The sequence below is a fragment of the Lynx canadensis genome, chromosome B2, assembly GCF_007474595.2.
Source record: "Lynx canadensis isolate LIC74 chromosome B2, mLynCan4.pri.v2, whole genome shotgun sequence".
NCBI lineage: Eukaryota > Metazoa > Chordata > Mammalia > Carnivora > Felidae > Lynx > Lynx canadensis.
Genome location: NC_044307.1, coordinates 2975799 through 2992671, shown reverse-complemented (window position 1 = coordinate 2992671; position 16873 = coordinate 2975799). Strand labels below are relative to the sequence as shown.

Below are 16873 nucleotides of genomic sequence, written 5' to 3'. Positions count from 1 at the left end.
CAACTTAAAAAAATATTACAAAAACTATACTGTGTACAGCAGCCAATCTGTGAGGCTTGTAAGACGAGCCGCAGGAAGAAGCTACAATTCAAGGAGGGGGAATGAAATCTGCCCCCTTGTTCTTTCCAGGGTGCGCGGCAGGAGTGTGCCTGGTCTAACCCCCCAGGCCAGTCTCTGAGCACAGGGCCTTGGCAACAGAATTTTACAAAGTTCCTGAAGTGATTCCACAATGCAATGAAGGTTAAATAACACTGGTTTCAGGTACAGAAGAGGATCTTTGTAGGTTGTGATGAGCTAGAATGTTAAAACCAGAAGAGAAAATAACAGGAAGGTTTAACGTTATACTGACGTAAGCCACTATATAATGAGTTATTAGTTTAAGAATGCTTTACAGTTCTTTTTATTAGGAACCAGTTAATCAACTTAAATGCATTAGAACAGAAGCATAACAGATCCCCAGCCTAGTTACTGAAGCACAGACGCTTTCTATTGGCAAAACATGCATAAATATACACACTCTAGATGCGACACAGCAAAATGCTGACGTGCAGTGACCCCGTTCAAGAGTACACTGTGAACACAAAAAAGTGGAATATAAAATTCCAAACAACCTTTGAAAGCGTCCACTCCAAATCCCCTCATTCACGGAGCAAAGTGAAGCTTAAAACAGTCGAATTTTCCAACGTCACAAAGTTGCTCGAAAACCACTGGATTGCTTCATCCCAATGTACTTTCCCTTCCATAGTGCGACCGTGAAAAGTTAACATCTTTTAGGCAGTTTCTCACGTCACTCTGAATCTTCAGCACTTAACCAAAGGACAGACGGGAGCAAATGTGTCCGCCACGTCTGTGATGTTCCCGCAAGGGTCATATGCCCGGGTGCAGTCTCTGGTGCTTGTTGAGAGCAGAGCGGTATCGGAAGGCTTTCCCGCAGTCGCTACATCCAAAAGGCTTCTCTCCCGAATGAATCCTCTGGTGCTGGATGAGGTACGTGCTCTGGCTGAAAGTCTTCCTGCACTCGTTACAGTTATAAGGTTTCTCCCCCGTGTGCGTGTTCTGGTGTTCGGTCAGGTGCGTGCTGCGGCTGAAGGCTTTGTCACACTCGTTGCACTTGTAGGGCTTCTCTCCCGTGTGAATTCGCTGGTGCTGAGTCAGGTGAGAGCTCTGGCTGAAAGCCTTTTCGCATTTATTACACTGGTAGGGTTTTTCTTCCGTGTGAGTCTTTTGATGTTGAGCAAGAGAGGAACAGTGCCGGAAGGCTTTGCCACACTCCGCGCACTCGTAAGGCTTTGCTCCCGTGTGAATCCGCTTGTGTTGCGTGAGGTGTATGTTCTGGTTGAAGGCTCTCCCGCACTCGTTACACTTGTAAGGTCTTTCTCCGGTGTGTATCTTCCTGTGCTGAATCAGGGAGGAGCCGTAGCTGAAGGTTTTCCCACATTCGTGACACTGATAGGGCTTCTCACCGGTGTGAATTCTTTCGTGTTTAGCAAGAGACGAACTCCGAATAAAGGCTTTCCCACACTCCTTACATTCATAAGCTTTCTCCTGGGTGTGAGTCTTCTGATGTTGATTCAGGTTGGAGAGATAACTGAAAGCCTTTCCGCACTCATTGCATTCAAAGGGCTTTTCCCTGGTGTGAATTCTCCGATGCTGCGTCAGGGACGAGCAGTAACTGAAGGCCTTCCCGCATTCGTTGCACTTGTAAGGTTTCTCTCCGGTGTGAATTTTCAGATGTTGAGCGAGGGAGGACCAGTAACTGAAGGACTTTCCGCATTCGGCGCAGTCGTACGGCTTCTCCCCGGTGTGTGTTTTCTGATGTTGGGTGAGGTTGGAGTGCTGACTGAAGGCTTTCCCACATTCGTTGCATTCGTAGGGTTTTTCACCAGTATGGATCATGTGGTGACGAATAAATGTCGAGGGCCCATTGAAGGCCTTCCCGCACTCGTTGCATTTATAGGTCTTCTCTCCAGTGTGAATTTTTTGATGCTGAGTAAGGTGCGTGCTCCTGGTGAAGGTTTTGTCACATTCATCACATTTGAAAGGTTTTTCTCCCGTGTGAATTTTCTGATGTTCCATAAAGTGGCCTCTCTGGCTGAAGGCTTTTCCACACTCATTGCAGGTGTACGGTTTCTCCCCAGTATGAATCCTCTGGTGCTGCACAAGATGGGTCCTCTGACTGAAGGCTTTCCCACATTCGTCACATTTATAGGGTTTTTCTCCAGTGTGGATTCTTTGATGTTGAGTAAGAGACGGACCCTCAATGAAGCCCTTCCCACACTGATCACATTTGTAGGGTTTATCTCCAGTGTGAATTCTTTGATGGTTGATAAGGTTTTCACTCCGGCTGAAGGCTTTTTCACATTCATTACATTTGTAAGGCTTCTCCCCGGTGTGCGTCCTCTGATGGCGAATGAGAGCAGAACAGTAACTGAACGCTTTCCCACATTCGTTGCACTTACAAGATTTCTCTTTTCTGACCGGGTTTGTATTCTGTTTGACGCTCGTCTTAGTAGCGGTCTCTTCTGCAGATGTTTCTTGTGTCACAAGGTTTGAGCTTACACTGATGCTTTTTTCAAAGTCCTTGTTTATAGGGCCTCTCTCCCAAGTGGGTATCGTCTTTTCGGTTATTTTCATCTCTCTTGGCAGCGCCTGCTGGTGTGCCTGACGCTTCTCCAGACTGCCTTCGTACCCCCAACTTTCTGAAAAGTCAGAACCGCGAGGGTCTTCCCTTTTGTGGTTTTCCACCACTGCCCTGTGACACGGCCGCTCTTCGGAGATGTCCGGCTCTGGGACTGCTCGGCTTTCTTCTGGTCCGATGTCACGGTCTGCAAGAAAAAGAAAACGCCCATGTTCTCTATTCAGAAGGGGGAAAAATAACTGCCCTTGTGGGAATGATCTAATGAAGCTAAAAATAAAGTTTTTGGGAAGTCCTGAGGACTTTCGAGCGCAGCCCTCTTATTTGAGGAGAAGGTTGGAAAGAGCCAAGGATAGCCATAAATAAAATCCGAAAGCGGTGAGACAATGTCTAATCCCACGTCACAGAGATTATCTGTGCCAGTAAGGAAACGCCACTTGAGGTCACAGTAGGTTAAGGACACACCACAGAGCTGGCCAAGAGGAGACACAGATAGGCTAACGGAGGTGGTCTGAACTGGGATTCCTTGCCAGTGAACAGCAAAACAAAAATCAAGGAACCAAGATTCCCAGTAGGGACAGAAGGGGAAGACTTGGCTAAGACCACGGTGTTTAGCCTGGAACACGATCTAGTCCGTCTCTGCCAGAGACGCGAAGTTGTCAGCAGAGGAAATACTTCAAGGCAGGCAGATGACAAGGTCAATTCTCGGCATTTTGAGGATGAGAAAAGGCAGTGACAGAGCAGACTGGGGCGGTGTTTGTGGGCGTGGAAGATGCCCAAAGTAGAAGGACCCAGACGCTCAAGTGACAGGAAAGATCAGCTTCAGGGGAAGCGAGAGCTGCGGAAGCGACAGGAACGTTTCGGGGGAGGGGCTCAATAAAACATAAACAGAGTTGAATACGTAATAATCTACACACAAGGCAGTTTATCAGCAAACGAACAACAGAAGCGGCGCCAGACCGGGGCTTCTGCACAAGCAGGAGGCGGAGCGCTGCCCCAGACACAGGCGACAACTAAAACTAGGCCCGTCGACGCCGGTAGAGTCGGGAAAGATGAAAAGCCGCATTTAAAACGTGTTTCTTTGGTCCCTTTGACAACAGGAGGCTGCGGCAGACACGCGAGAACCCCAAGTGTCCCGTGCTGCCGGCCTCGTCACGGTCACCATCACGGTCCCCGCCAGCACGCGCCCAGAGCTCTCCTGTCCCCTCTCCGTCCCTGGCGCCCTGGGGAATGGCCAAGCTTCCGTGTAAGAAACGGGTACCTTTCCTTAAGAGAACGGCACCTGGCAAGCCACGTGTACAGCACGTGCCCGTGAGGAACGGCTCCCAGAAGCGCTTCCCGGTGAGCAGGTGGAGACCGCGGCCTGTGAGGCCGTTCGGCGGCTCGTCTCCAGCCCCGGAGTCCCAGGGGAAGCCGGGACGTGCTCTCCACGTTGTCACGTCTGCGCGGTAACCAACGGAATGACCAGAACGGCAGTGGCGGGGCAGAGAAGGAAGGCTTGGAGGACCGTGGGGCGTGAGCTCGGGAACTCCCGAGCCTGCCTCGCTGGGTTTCCAAGGCGCAGGGCGCACCGAGCCATAGGATGAACACGCCCAAGGCCCTACTTGAGTAGACGAGGGAGGTGGGTGAGATTAGGTAAACGGGGCAGAGGTTTAAGAATAGGGAATCTCAGGATGACAGCATCCAAGAGGAGCTAAACGAGATGAGGCTGCAGGGCGGAAAGCACCCCCCCCCCCCAACTTAGTACAGTAGCAGGAAGCTGATTTCACGGGAAGGAAGGACCCAATGAGGCAAACGGGTACAGAGGGCTATAGACCACCACGGGATGATGTCACCCAGAGCGGAGCTAATTAGCAAAAGAAAGGTGCCTGTAGACCCTGAGGTGCAGGCTCTTTCTAGTCCCTGAGACCCAACCTTCCAACGTGCCGCCAGGAGTTTGTTTTGTACTGACCCAAACCCCCAACACCGCTTACCCTCAAAACCCCCTCCCTCACGCCCATGAGTTAACCTTCATGATTTCATGGGTTTCATGGTCTCTTTGTACGTGCCCGTCCCCAGGCTTGTACGCCTCCTGATCCTAATAAAAACGAAGCAAGACCCTTGCTCGGGGCTCTTGTCTCCTCCCGACATGAGCCTCTCTCACATTTTTAATCCTGCATCCGGCTCTCTTGCTAGACAAGAGAGAACTCCATACCCAGGGTCTACGACAGAGAAAGTTCCAGAAGGCCAGACTGAACCGCACCACTCCCACGGCAGAAAGGCATTTGCGCTTTACTAGTGTGAAGCTGTGGGCACCGAGCGCAGGACCGCAACACCCCTGTGCGTGGAGAAGTACTCACACACGCGGACGGGCGGACTGCCACACACCAGGGAGACCGTAGGGATCGCGGCTACGCATCAAGATTCTGCAGAGACCAGGTCACCAAGACAGCCCAGAGGAGACGGCAGAAAGAGGGCAAGGAGGACAATACAAGGACCAGGAGCCACTTCGGTGCAGGTATTGTTACCGCTTCCGATTACTGTACATTTCTGTAAATCTGTAAACTGCTTTTACAGAGGGAAAAAGCGCCAGGTCCGCAGCTAAGAGGAAGTCTGCTCTGAGGGCTGAAGCGGGCGGGACCAACGGCCAGCTTACAAGATGGCCATCGTTTGGTCACGTCCCAGGAATGAAAGTAAACCAAAGAATGGAGCCAAATATTTCAAGGGACTGTCTTCTACCTACGGACCGGGTCACTGGAACCACCACCTACATGAGCTATGTATGTAGCTCATGTACATGACACACCAACATGAGGGGTCTAGTATTTTTACCTAAATAAGTCTTTTTGGTAATGACTAAAGCATTTTGTGAAAAGTCTAGGATTTTTAGATACATATTTAAATATTTTTAAATTGCTTTTTCATCTGCTCAAGTTGGAACTTTTAAAAACTTCGTTTTTAATTTGTAATAAAACTTGACCATTTTTTTCCCCAAAAGTTAACAACATGTAAGCATGACTTAATAAAAGCTTTTTTTTTTTAAATCACTTTTCTAAATTGTGTTCCATGAAACCATCTTCTTTTAAAAAATGTATTTATTTTGGGGGCGCCTGGGTGGCTCAGTCGGTTAAGCATCCAACTTCGGCCCAGGACATGATCTCACAGTTCCTGAGTTCGAGGCCCGCGTCAGGCTCTGTGCTGACAGCTCGGAGCCTGGAGCCTGCTTTGGATTCTGTGTCTCCCCATCTGTCTCTGTCTGCCCCTCCCCAGCTCATGCTTGCACTCTGTCTCTGTCAAAAACTTAAAAAAAAAAAATTATTTATTTTGAGAGGGAGTGCACACAGGGGACGACGGGCAGAGAGGGAGAGAGAATCCCAAGCAAGCTTCACAATGTCAGCACAGAGCCCGATGTGGGGCTCGAACTCCCAGAACGTGAGATCATACCAAGAGTCAGACGCTCAATGGACTGAGCCACCCAGGGGGCCTCTAAGGGAAATATTTTAATTGTGCAGTTTGGAAAGGATTCACTGTTGGGAGGGTGAGGGTTTGAGGAAGAATGTGACATTCTATGCAACCCTGTTGGAAATTCATAAGGCCCAACTACGTATTTGAAAATCTGAGTTCTTCTGGCAAGAAACCTGCTAAAATTTTAGATGATCCAACACTTCCCAAATCTGAACACAGAGTACTTTCTTTTCTCCATAAAAAAGAACCCCCACCCCAGCTCACTGACTCTGGAGATCTATCCCTTACCTTGTATGACTAAGTCTGTATATGTTTTCAGGGTCAGATCTCTGAAGAGGTCTCTCTGTGCAGTTGGGAATTCACGGTTTACAAGAAAGTTATTCACAGTCTCAAGGACGGTCTGAGTCGTAAGATCGGAGGCGTAAGGAATAAAATGGAAGACTGCAGACACAGACTCGCTCGTGCAGAGTTTGGCTGGGAAGGCAAGGAGGCAGCCTGGATGGTGGCCGAAAGGATGAACAGTGTTGAGTAAAAGTATTCAGAAATTTAGGTTACTGTTTCCGTTTGAAAGGCCTAGTAATAGAGCCTGTGGATCTAAAAAAAAGGGGGAAAAACAACCCTGTAGGGCTGTGAAGCGAGGTGATAGTTAAGAGATCAGAGTCCCAAAGGAGGTGGGGAAAGATGGAACCCACCGGAGTCCAGGTTAAGAGGTTGCCTTCAGAACAAGGCAGGAAGGATGCCTCCTGGGAGAGGAATATAAAACTAGAACAGATGTCGAAAGCCCCAGTGTTCTCACGAAGCCCAAGAGTCCGGATGGATTCTCGTTTCGCCACGGGAGCTGCTTTCAAGAAAAACAGATCTATCTAGATTTCAGCCATAAAAACCTCTTGCCAGGCTGAGGCCTAGAAGTGACGATGCTCTTCCCCCAGGTCCCCAGTACTTACCCCCGCCAGTAGCTCCCGGAACACCGGACTCCACCACCCATGGCTCCGTCCCTTGTTCTAACTGGGAAATCACGTCAGGTTTGGAGACTTGGAGTCCTGCTCACAGGGGGAAAAAAAGGTGTCTGGCTGCAGTAAAAGCCCCGTGGGACAAATCCGACGGCTCTGAACAGCACATAAAGCCTCGGCGGTCCAAATGCCCAGACATGGTTTAATCTGGAAACTGACGTGGGTTCAGAAAAATTACTAGGTTGTACTTCTACCTGCTAGGAGAGTAGAAACCTTTTCAAAACTTAGCAATCTTTGCTTCCTTAACTTCATCAGAGGCAAAAACTTACCGAAGCAGAGAGCCCTCCTCCTCCACACCCACAGACACTTAACTCCGAGAGACCCTTACCTATAGAGACAAGGTGTGTATAATTCTCCAGCGTCACATCCCTGAACAAGTCTCTCTGTACAGGGTCCAGCTGTTTCCATTCCTCCTGGGTAAAATCCACTATCACATCCTTGAAGGTCACGGATTCCTGAAATAGCAAACATATTTCTCCTCAGCCATAACGCATTAACCCGGGGAAAGGGCCAAGTCGGCAACACTGACAGAAGCAAGGCGAGACAGTTGCGGGGCCATCTGGAAAAGGACTCTGATGGGTCCTCTTTGTGAAGTGACTATAAAAACGGTACCTCGTTCGTAGGCTCCCTGTGAGATCTATATAAGAAGTCAACGTGACACATTTAGGGTCTGGCATACAATTAGTGGTAAGTCAATGGAGGCCTTTGTTGTGGTCAGTCATTGTCACCTCCGTGTTCTAAGGTCTATCAAGTATTAATAATACACCTACTAACAAAAATGAAATGTTTTACTACCTACAATGTTCAGTAACAATCAAAAATGTTTCTGAAAGAATCTGGGGAGGAGAATTCCCTATCACGTCTCAAAGTATACCAAGATGTATACCAAAAGATTAAGATAAATTAAAACTGAGTGCCCGAGTAAGGAATAAAACTCAATGTAGCAAAACAGTCCAAAAACGGACCCATGGTTATAAGAACTGAATATATGGATTAAGCAACCATCAAATCAGTTTGAAAAAGCTGAATTAGTCACCAAACGGTGTCATAACAGTGACTGTCCAGAGAAAAAAATGAAGGTGGGTTTCTTCATGGCACACAAATATTTCTGTTGAGTCGAAATTCAATTTTAAGAAAAAGCAAAAATAGAGTAAGAGGTAGGGTTTATAATCTTGCAGTGTAGAAAGCAAACATCCTAAGACAGACTGACCCATACCGCCACACAAATGTGTAAAACTTCTCAAATAAGCCATAAAAGGCAATATTCTGAGATCCCATAAATAGCAAAAGAAGCCCGATGAACCCACATCAATAAAAAAAAAAAGCCAACAACCCAAACAGGCAATTCACCCGACAGTGTTAAATAAGCCATGAAAAATGCCCCACTCCACCGCCACTACGGTGGGAGGAGCTCAGGCCGGCTAGCGCCGCGGGCAGCGCGCATGTGCAGCGTGGCAGGGACACGCGGTCTGTCTCCGGGGCCATCTGACGGGATCCATAGAACTTTAAATGCACGTATCCGTGAATCCAGCGTTATTGCTTGTAGGAATTTATTCTCCAGAAACACCTCGGATGCAAAGACATACGCACCAGTGCCCTCGCAACACCGTGCAGGGAAAACAAGCAAATGCCCATTAATAGGACAGAGCTTACAGACTTTGTGGTGTATCCGTGCTACGCACTTGACGCGGACTTTTAAATGAAGTAGCTCGATGTGCGCTAATTAGGAAATGACGTGTGATACGAAGATCAGTATACATGGCCTGATCCTGGTTCTGTTCTTATGAACAGGCAAGTTCTATGTAAATGACAGAAAAAAACCTACAAGACGACACAACCAAGTATCAGTGGCGCTGTGTGGTGGGACTCGGAGGCAGTACGGGGGACGTCCTACTTCTGTCTTGATTCTGCATTTGAAATCGGGTGAGTTAATTTGGTTTGAAATTGGTAACTGTTGAGATTTCTGCCTCTGACCACAGCAGAGCGACCGGACGGGCTCTCCCGGTGCGAGCGAGCACACACCCCGAAACAAACACGCTGGCACTTGAACAGCAGGCGGACGGAGAGAGGGGAGCCGATCACCTGAGCCCCGCACCCCCTCGTTTCCGGCCCGGAGGCGCTAGGGACCCACAGCAGGAGGCAGGGCCCATCCCCGACGGGCGTCTCCACGCCGGAGGCTCAGGACTGCGCGCGCGCGGAGGAACGTGCACGTTATGGCGTAAGCTCTGTCACACGGGCAGCTGCCGCGGTGACAGAGCCAGAGTGGGGGGGACGCGCACGCTCCACTCCCCTACCGTTCCGGCACACTCCAGGAGCGAGGCCAGAGGAACAGCGGCAGGTCTGGGCTGTTCGGCCCTTGCTAAGCTGCAGGGACACGTGACCAAGCCCTGGAAGCGAATGCCTGGGAGTCCCCGACGGCGGTGTTACCGTGTGCCTACGCGCCACGTCCCAGACCTGTCCGCACGTGAAGACACGCGCACACGGCGCCCACTTTGGGGTCTGCGCCACAGCCGCTCAGAGCCGCTCAGGACTCCAGCAGGCTTCCCGTCTCCTCCCCTGTCCGTGCGTCCCCTGTCCGTGCGTCCCAGCTGGAAAGGAAGTGCCTCTGCGTGACCGTGACCGTCACAGAGGGAGGACTCGGAAGCGTGTACCTGATGTCTCTGGATTCCGCTTGTGATCTTTTCCCTTCTCACGCTGTTTTGTGTCCTTCGTTGTAATAATCTTTAGCCCTAAGTCTTGCCACCGAGTTGGGCGAGTCATTCTGGCAAATCACTGAATTCAAGGGTGGTCGTGGGCAGCCCGAAAAATGGACCCAGAGTAAGGCTAGGCTAGACCAACCTTAAAGAAAGCTTAGGGATCAAAAACAAACCGCAAGGGGCGCCTCGGGGGCTCAGTCGGTTAAGCGTCCGACATCAACTCAGGTTATGATCTCAGTTTATGGGTTTGAGCCCCGGGTTGGGCTGTGTGCTGACAGCCTGCTTTGCATTCTGTGTCTCCCTCTCCCTGCCCTTCCCCTGCTCGTGCTGTCTCTCTATCTGAAACAGACATCAAAAAACCCCACAAAACTTCAAGAAGATCAAGCTGTGGTCCAGATGAGAGTAACAAGACTGGATTTACACTCCTGCATGAAATAACCAGAAACCCCCAGACAAAACCTATGAAACAACAGTTTCCAAGACAACGAATCTCCTACCACAAAGGACAGCCATCCCTAAGAATCAGTAAAGCAGTGAGGTGGGCCGTACAGCTGCTCCCACTTCCTGCCCCGAGAGCCCATGGACAGAGGGCCGCAGAGGAGACAGCGAGCAGAGAAGCCCCAAGAGCCGCAGAGGCTCCCACTTGAGCTTCCGGCAAGTAGCCAACCGTGCGTGGCTGCGAAGAGGCCGCCGGAGGCAGGGAGAGAATTGCCCGGTACCGGCGTTCAAAATGGGCTGGAGACAGTCTCCATTCCCATCACCAGTCGAGGTGGAAAATTTCATGGTTCATTAGACATTGGGTAGAATACGCAGGAAGGTCGTGTCTCAAGAGTGGCAGTAAGTGGCCTTAGACTATACACTGTCCTGGTTCACCTAACAGACCTTAAAGCAAGATTTGAAAGAAACACTGGTTCGGGCACCATAACTGCATCCCAGAATAAGGCTCAAGGATATTTGACAGGCACACAAAACTATGCAGAACCCAACAAAGTTAAATCAGAGATTTAAAGCAGAGATTATGAGGTATACAGAGCAGCAGGAAAATACAGCCTATAATGAGGAAAATAACCAGTTAAAGCCAACCCGGAACTAACACACATGCTAGAATTAACAGATGAGAACATTAAAAATTATTCTGGCCGTATTCCGTATGTTCAAAAAGCTAATAGAGGCACGCGAGACATTTTTTAAATAGACCTAAGTGGAACGTCTAGAGCTAAAAATGAATGTCTGGAGATGAAGAACACACTGAATAGTGTTCATGGCAGATTAGGGATGAAGGAGAAAAGATTAATAAATTCAAAGACAATGAGATAAAAACTATCAAAAGTGAAACAGGAAAAAAAACATGTAAAAAGATATAGCTTCAGGGAGCTCTGGGCAACTTCAGATGGCCCCTTACGTGTGTAGCTGGAGTCCCTGAAAAAAGAAGAGGAGAGGAGCAGAGAAAACATTTGAAGAAATAAATTTGAAGAAATAAATTTTTTTCTAAACTTGATGAAAATTGTAAACCCACAGATCGAAGAAACTCCATGAACTCCAAGTATAAGAGACACAAATCTACATTGAGACACATCTTAATTAAATAGCTCAAACCCAGTGATGGAGAAAATCCTGAAAAACAGGGCACATGAATAAATATAAAGGAACAGAGAAATGACAGCAGCTTTTTCGATGCAAGCAGTGCACAGAGGAGAAAATGAAGCAACAACAGCGTAGAACAGAATAGACAGTGTAGAGAGGAGAACGGTCAATGCAGAACTGAAAAACAAAGGCACAATAAAGACTTCTTCAGATATAAAAACTTGAAGGAATTCCGTGGCTACAAAGGTGCTCTGAGAAATCTTAAGACCTTCATGCAGAAGAAGAAATGATACCAGATGAAAATAAGGGCCTACACCAAGGATTCTCAACCTTGTCGTTACTGATATTTTGGACCAGATCATTCTTTTAAATAATCCGGGGGGAAGGGGCATCACTGCATCAACCCACCGGATGCCAACAGCACTTCCCACTGAGTCAGGACAACCAAAATGTCTCCTGACATTTCTGAATGTCCCAGGGGTCAAAATCACCATAATTGTGAATCACTGATGTACATCATAAAGGATGAGAAACACTAGAAATAGTAGTTGGGTGGATAAACATATATACATTTTTCTTACTATTTTTTCCAGCTCTTTAAAAGGTAATTGCTTGGGGCGCCTGGGTGGCGCAGTCGGTTAGGCGTCTGACTTCAGCCAGGTCACAATCTCGTGGTCCGTGAGTTCGAGCCCCGCGCGAGTTCAAGCCTGTTTCTGATTCTGTGTCTCCCTCTCTCTCTGCCCCTCCCCCGTTCATGCTCTGTCTCTCTCTGTCCCAAAAATAAATAAACGTTGAAAAAAAAATTGTAAAAGGTAATTGCTTAAACAAAAATAAGTATTGTGGGATTTATAACAGGTGTACAAGTAAAACGTGTCTGGGGGCGCACCTGGGCGGCTCAGTCGATTAAGTGTCTGACTCTTAGTTTTGGCTCAGGTCATAGTCTCATGGTTCGTGAGTTCGAGCCCCCAGTCGGGTTCTGCGCTGACAGCGCGGAGCCTGCTTAGGATTCTCTCTCCCTCTCTCTCTGCCCGTCCCCAGCTCATGCTCTCTCACTCTCAAAAATAAACATTAAAAAAATATTAAGAAAAAAATAAAATTTCTTGAAAAACAAACATATGGCAATAACTGCATTAAAAACTGGGAGGAGTGGACTGGAAGTGCACTACTGGAAGGTTCTTACATTATTCCTGAAGGGCAGCCTCGCCTGAAAGCAAATGGCAATAAATGTGTATACCTTAAGCAACAGATAAAATAACCAAGGGTTATGGCTAGTAAGCTAGTGAAGAAAACACACTGGAATCCTAAGCAATATTAAGTTTCCAGAAGAAGGTACGGATAGAGGAAAAAGGGAATGAAGGCAATACAAATAAGAAGAAAAAGCTAGATGACAGACTTACACTAATCACTTCAACAATCACATTAAATGTAAATGTGAATGTATCACATTAGATATAAAATCACATTAAATAAATAGTCTAAACACCCCAGCGAAAAGGCAGATTGCCTGACTGGACAGAAAAAGCAAAACCCAATGAACTACATGTTGTCTATAAGTAACTCACTTTGAATATAAAGACACAAAGTAAAAGCAAAGGATGAAAAAAGATACGCTACGCTGACCCCAAGCAAATATCAAAGTAAGTTTCGAGACAAACAATATTACCAGGCATAAAAAATAAAAAGTTCATTTCTCAATGATAAATAAGGTCAGGTGATCAAGAGGACATAACAATCCTAAATGTTTACACACCTAGAAGCAGCTTCACAATACATGAAGGAAAAGCCGATGGAATTGCAAGGAGAAATAGACAAATCTATATGATAACAGCCCCAAATTTCACTATCCCTATCACAACATTTGATAAAACAAGTAGAAAATCAGTAAGGATATAAAACACTTGAGGGGCGTCTGGGTGGCTCAGTCTGTTACGCGTCTGACTTCGGCTCAGGTCATGATCTCGCCGTCCATGAGTTCAAGCCCCAGGTCAGGCTCTGTGCTTTCAGTTCAGAGCCTGGAGCCTGCTTCGGATTCTGTGTCTCCCTCTGTCTCTGCCCCTTCCCTGCTCACACTGTCTCTTTCTCTCTCAAAAATAAAAAAAATATATATTAAAAAAAAACCCACTTGAACAACAATCAACTTGACCTAAATGACACGTGTGGTATATGGAATAGTGGCCCTCCCAAAGATGTCCACATCCTAATCCTTAAAACCTATGAAATTATTATCTAATACAAGAGACACTGCAGAAGCGATCCCGGTGGGGAAATATCCCAGAATGCATGAGGGGCCCAAGGTAATCAAGAGTCCTTACAAGAGGGAGGCAGGAAGGTCACAGGGCAGATGTGAAGAGGGAAACAAGTCAGAGTCGCAGAGAGGTCTGCAGATGGAGGAAGGGGACACAAGCCAAAGAATGCAGGCAGCCTCGAGAAGCTGGAAGAAGGGAACAGATTCTGCCCTAGAGCCTTCAGAGGATGCAGCCCAGCCTACTGACCCCTGCAACTAAGCCAGTAAATGTGTGGGTTCAAGCCATTAAGCTTGTAAAAGGAAACAAATACATTCTTAGAATCCTCTACCCAACAACCTGAAAAAATACACATTCTTCTCAAGTGCTCACTGCTCATTTACCAAGATAGACTATAATGAGAACAAAAGTCTCAGATTCAAAGAGATTCAGTCATACAGAGAATGTTCTCTGGTTGGGTATCTTCACTGTCTTGACTGTGGTGATGGTTTCATGAGTGCACGTGTACGTCAAAACTTATCAAGTTATACACTTTAAATATACACAGTTTATTAGCATATCATCCACCAATAAAAAATAAAGACCTACCAGAGTCTTTGAGTCTGAGCTCAAAGTAGGAAGAACTGGGGTCATTTCTTTGACGATTACATTGTGGGACAAGAAGTAGGGGGAAAAAATCTAAGAAAAAGGAGCCTGATTAAAGGGGGGCTTGAGGTTAATTATACCTGGTGGAATAATGGTTACCTTTTTTTCCTAAATTCTCAGTTACTGTTTTTTCTTAAAACATTGTCCTGTCCAATCCCTCCTCAGAAACCACTAATGGTTCATGAATGGCCTACAGAATAAAGCCTTCAACACCTCGTCTAGACATCAGAGGCTTGTCCTGTTCCAACTTCTTCAACCATTTGTTTACCATCTGCCCAAAGAAACCAGCTCCCACAATCTTCATGAACCCTATGTGACACCTTTCTTACTTGTGAACCTTTGCTCAAAATCTTCTCCATACCAAGGGGTGCCTGGGTGGCTCAGTCGGTTAAGCGTCCAACTCCTGATTTCAGCTTGGGTAACCATCTTATGGTGCATGAGTTCCAGCCCCGCTGACAGCACAGAGCCTGCTTGGGATTCTCTCTCTGCCCCTCCTCCACTCACTGACTCTCTCTCAAAATAAATAAATAAACATTTAAAAAAATATATCCAAATGTCACCCATCCTTTTACTAGTAACACAAATCCCTTACCCCCGTGAAACTCTCCTGACCCTGCCAGACCACACACTTTTTGCATTCTCTATTTTCATGGTACTCATTTAACCTGTTTTATATTTACCTGTTCTGGTTTTTAGCGGTCATTTGGCCTATTCAAGTTAAGGATCAAGTCAAGACTTGATCTTCTTTTGCTCTCTCACTGTTGGAGCATGACAAGGTACGAAGCAAGAGGTTAAGTCACAAACGTGTCAGTCAAGCTGGAGAAGCAGAGGTCCGAACAAGGTCACTGGGCAGGTGGGAGCCCAGAATGAATTCCCAACATTGGCTTTTAAATGAACATACCCCACAGCAAAAAATACACAATCCACTCGAAGGACTAAAATGGCATTTGGGATAATTCCGACTTACGTGAAAACTGGCTGGTGGGAGGAGAGTATGTCCCCCTGGGAGAAGGGTGGACTCCGAAGAGGTCGGATCTGGAGAAGAAAAAACCACAGTGAGTCGTGTCAACGTTAGCTGGTCCCTGCAATCTTAAATCCAGATTATCTTTCTACGTGAGAATAGCAGGAACTATTATGCCATTTCCTTTACTTCTCAGAATCCAAAAAAAGAAACAAGATAAATGCTGACTAGCGCCGTGGCACCCTCATCGGTAGGCTCGGGAGGTAAAGCATTACTCTCACAGTTCTGTCTCTAGACTTAACAGCATCATTCAACTCAATCTATGTTCCCTGTTAAGTGAGGCAAAGTATTTCTGCTGCCTTCTCTGCTATATCCAACATCTGAATAAAAAATGATTATTTCCAGGGGCACATGGGTGGCTCAGTCGGTTGAGCATCTGACTTTTGATTTCGGCTCAGGTCACGATCTCGTGGTTCATGAGTTCGAGCCCTGCATGGGGCTCCGCCCGGACAGCGCAGAGCCTGCTTGGGATTCTCTTCCTCCCTCTCTCGCTCAAAAATATATGAACATTTTTTTTTTAATTTTTTTTTCAACGTTTATTTATTTTTGGGACAGAGAGAGACAGCATGAACGGGGAAGGGGCAGAGAGAGAGGGAGACACAGAATCGGAAACAGACTCCAGGCTCTGAGCCATCAGCCCAGAGCCTGACGCGGGGCTCGAACTCACGGACCGCGAGATCGTGACCTGGCTGAAGTCGGACGCTTAACCGACTGCGCCACCCAGGCGCCCCTGAACATTTTTTTTAAATGAAAAAAAGATACGATTACTTCCCAGGCCCTTTGAAACTCTGCTATTCATGAAAATTAAATATCACAATGGCATATATTAGTCATACTACCTACCTGCTAGATTGTCTAAAAATTAAACAGACCTGATCAGTACTAACTGCGGCAAGGACATAGAGAAACTGGAACTTTTGTGCAGTTGCTTGTAAATTTATCAATCACATAGAAAAAGTGTTTGGCAGGTATATACTGACTTTAAACACGTTCGTTGTGAATTCAGCAATTCCACTCGTGTGCCTACAATCATGAAAGTGAGGGCTTACAACCACCTAAACACTTGTACAGGACTGCTCATAGCAGGTTTACTGATGATAGCCCCAAACCGGAAATAACCCAAACATCTTTCAACATGAATAAACCATGACATTTTCATACAACAGAATATTATTCAACAATATAAAGAACGAGCTGTCGATATACCAAATAACATGGATGTAACTCATAATGTTGAGCAAAACAAAAAACATAACAAGACGCATACTATATAATTTCACTTAAATAAAAAAAAAACAGACCAAACTGGTCTATGGTAATAGAACAGTGGTTACCTCTGGAGGGATAACAACTGGGCAGGAGCGCAAGAGAAACTTCTGGGGCATCGGAAACATTCTATATCTTAATGTGGTGGTGATTACACTGGTATATGATACATAAAAAATTAATCAAGCACTATACTCTAGATTTGTGCACTTTATGTATATAATTGATATGTCAACAAACAAAAACAAACATTGCTCTTGGGGAGGTCTATTCAGAGTAATGGTTACCAGGGAAGCCCGGTTCTCAGAAAACAGAGGAAGCAACAAAAG

General features: G+C 46.7%; 1 protein-coding gene across 4 annotated transcripts in view; it reads right to left on the bottom strand.

Annotated features, from left to right (window-relative positions):
• Positions 1 to 384: 384 nt before the first annotated feature.
• Positions 385 to 16873, bottom strand: part of ZNF184 (zinc finger protein 184) — a 29204-nt gene continuing 12715 nt past the window's right edge. For 3 of the 4 annotated variants that reach the window (XM_032593092.1, XM_030316862.1, XM_032593093.1), the window contains exons 3-6: positions 15225 to 15292; positions 7418 to 7544; positions 7024 to 7119; positions 385 to 2825 (exon numbers count right to left, since the gene is read on the bottom strand). In XM_032593092.1, the coding sequence (XP_032448983.1) occupies positions 868 to 2825; positions 7024 to 7119; positions 7418 to 7544; positions 15225 to 15292 (2249 nt within the window). In that variant the 3' untranslated portion in view covers positions 385 to 867. Of the gene's footprint in view, positions 2826 to 3896; positions 4246 to 7023; positions 7120 to 7417; positions 7545 to 15224; positions 15293 to 16873 lie in introns of those variants that run through there. The other variant, XM_030316863.1, reaches the window with a different exon arrangement.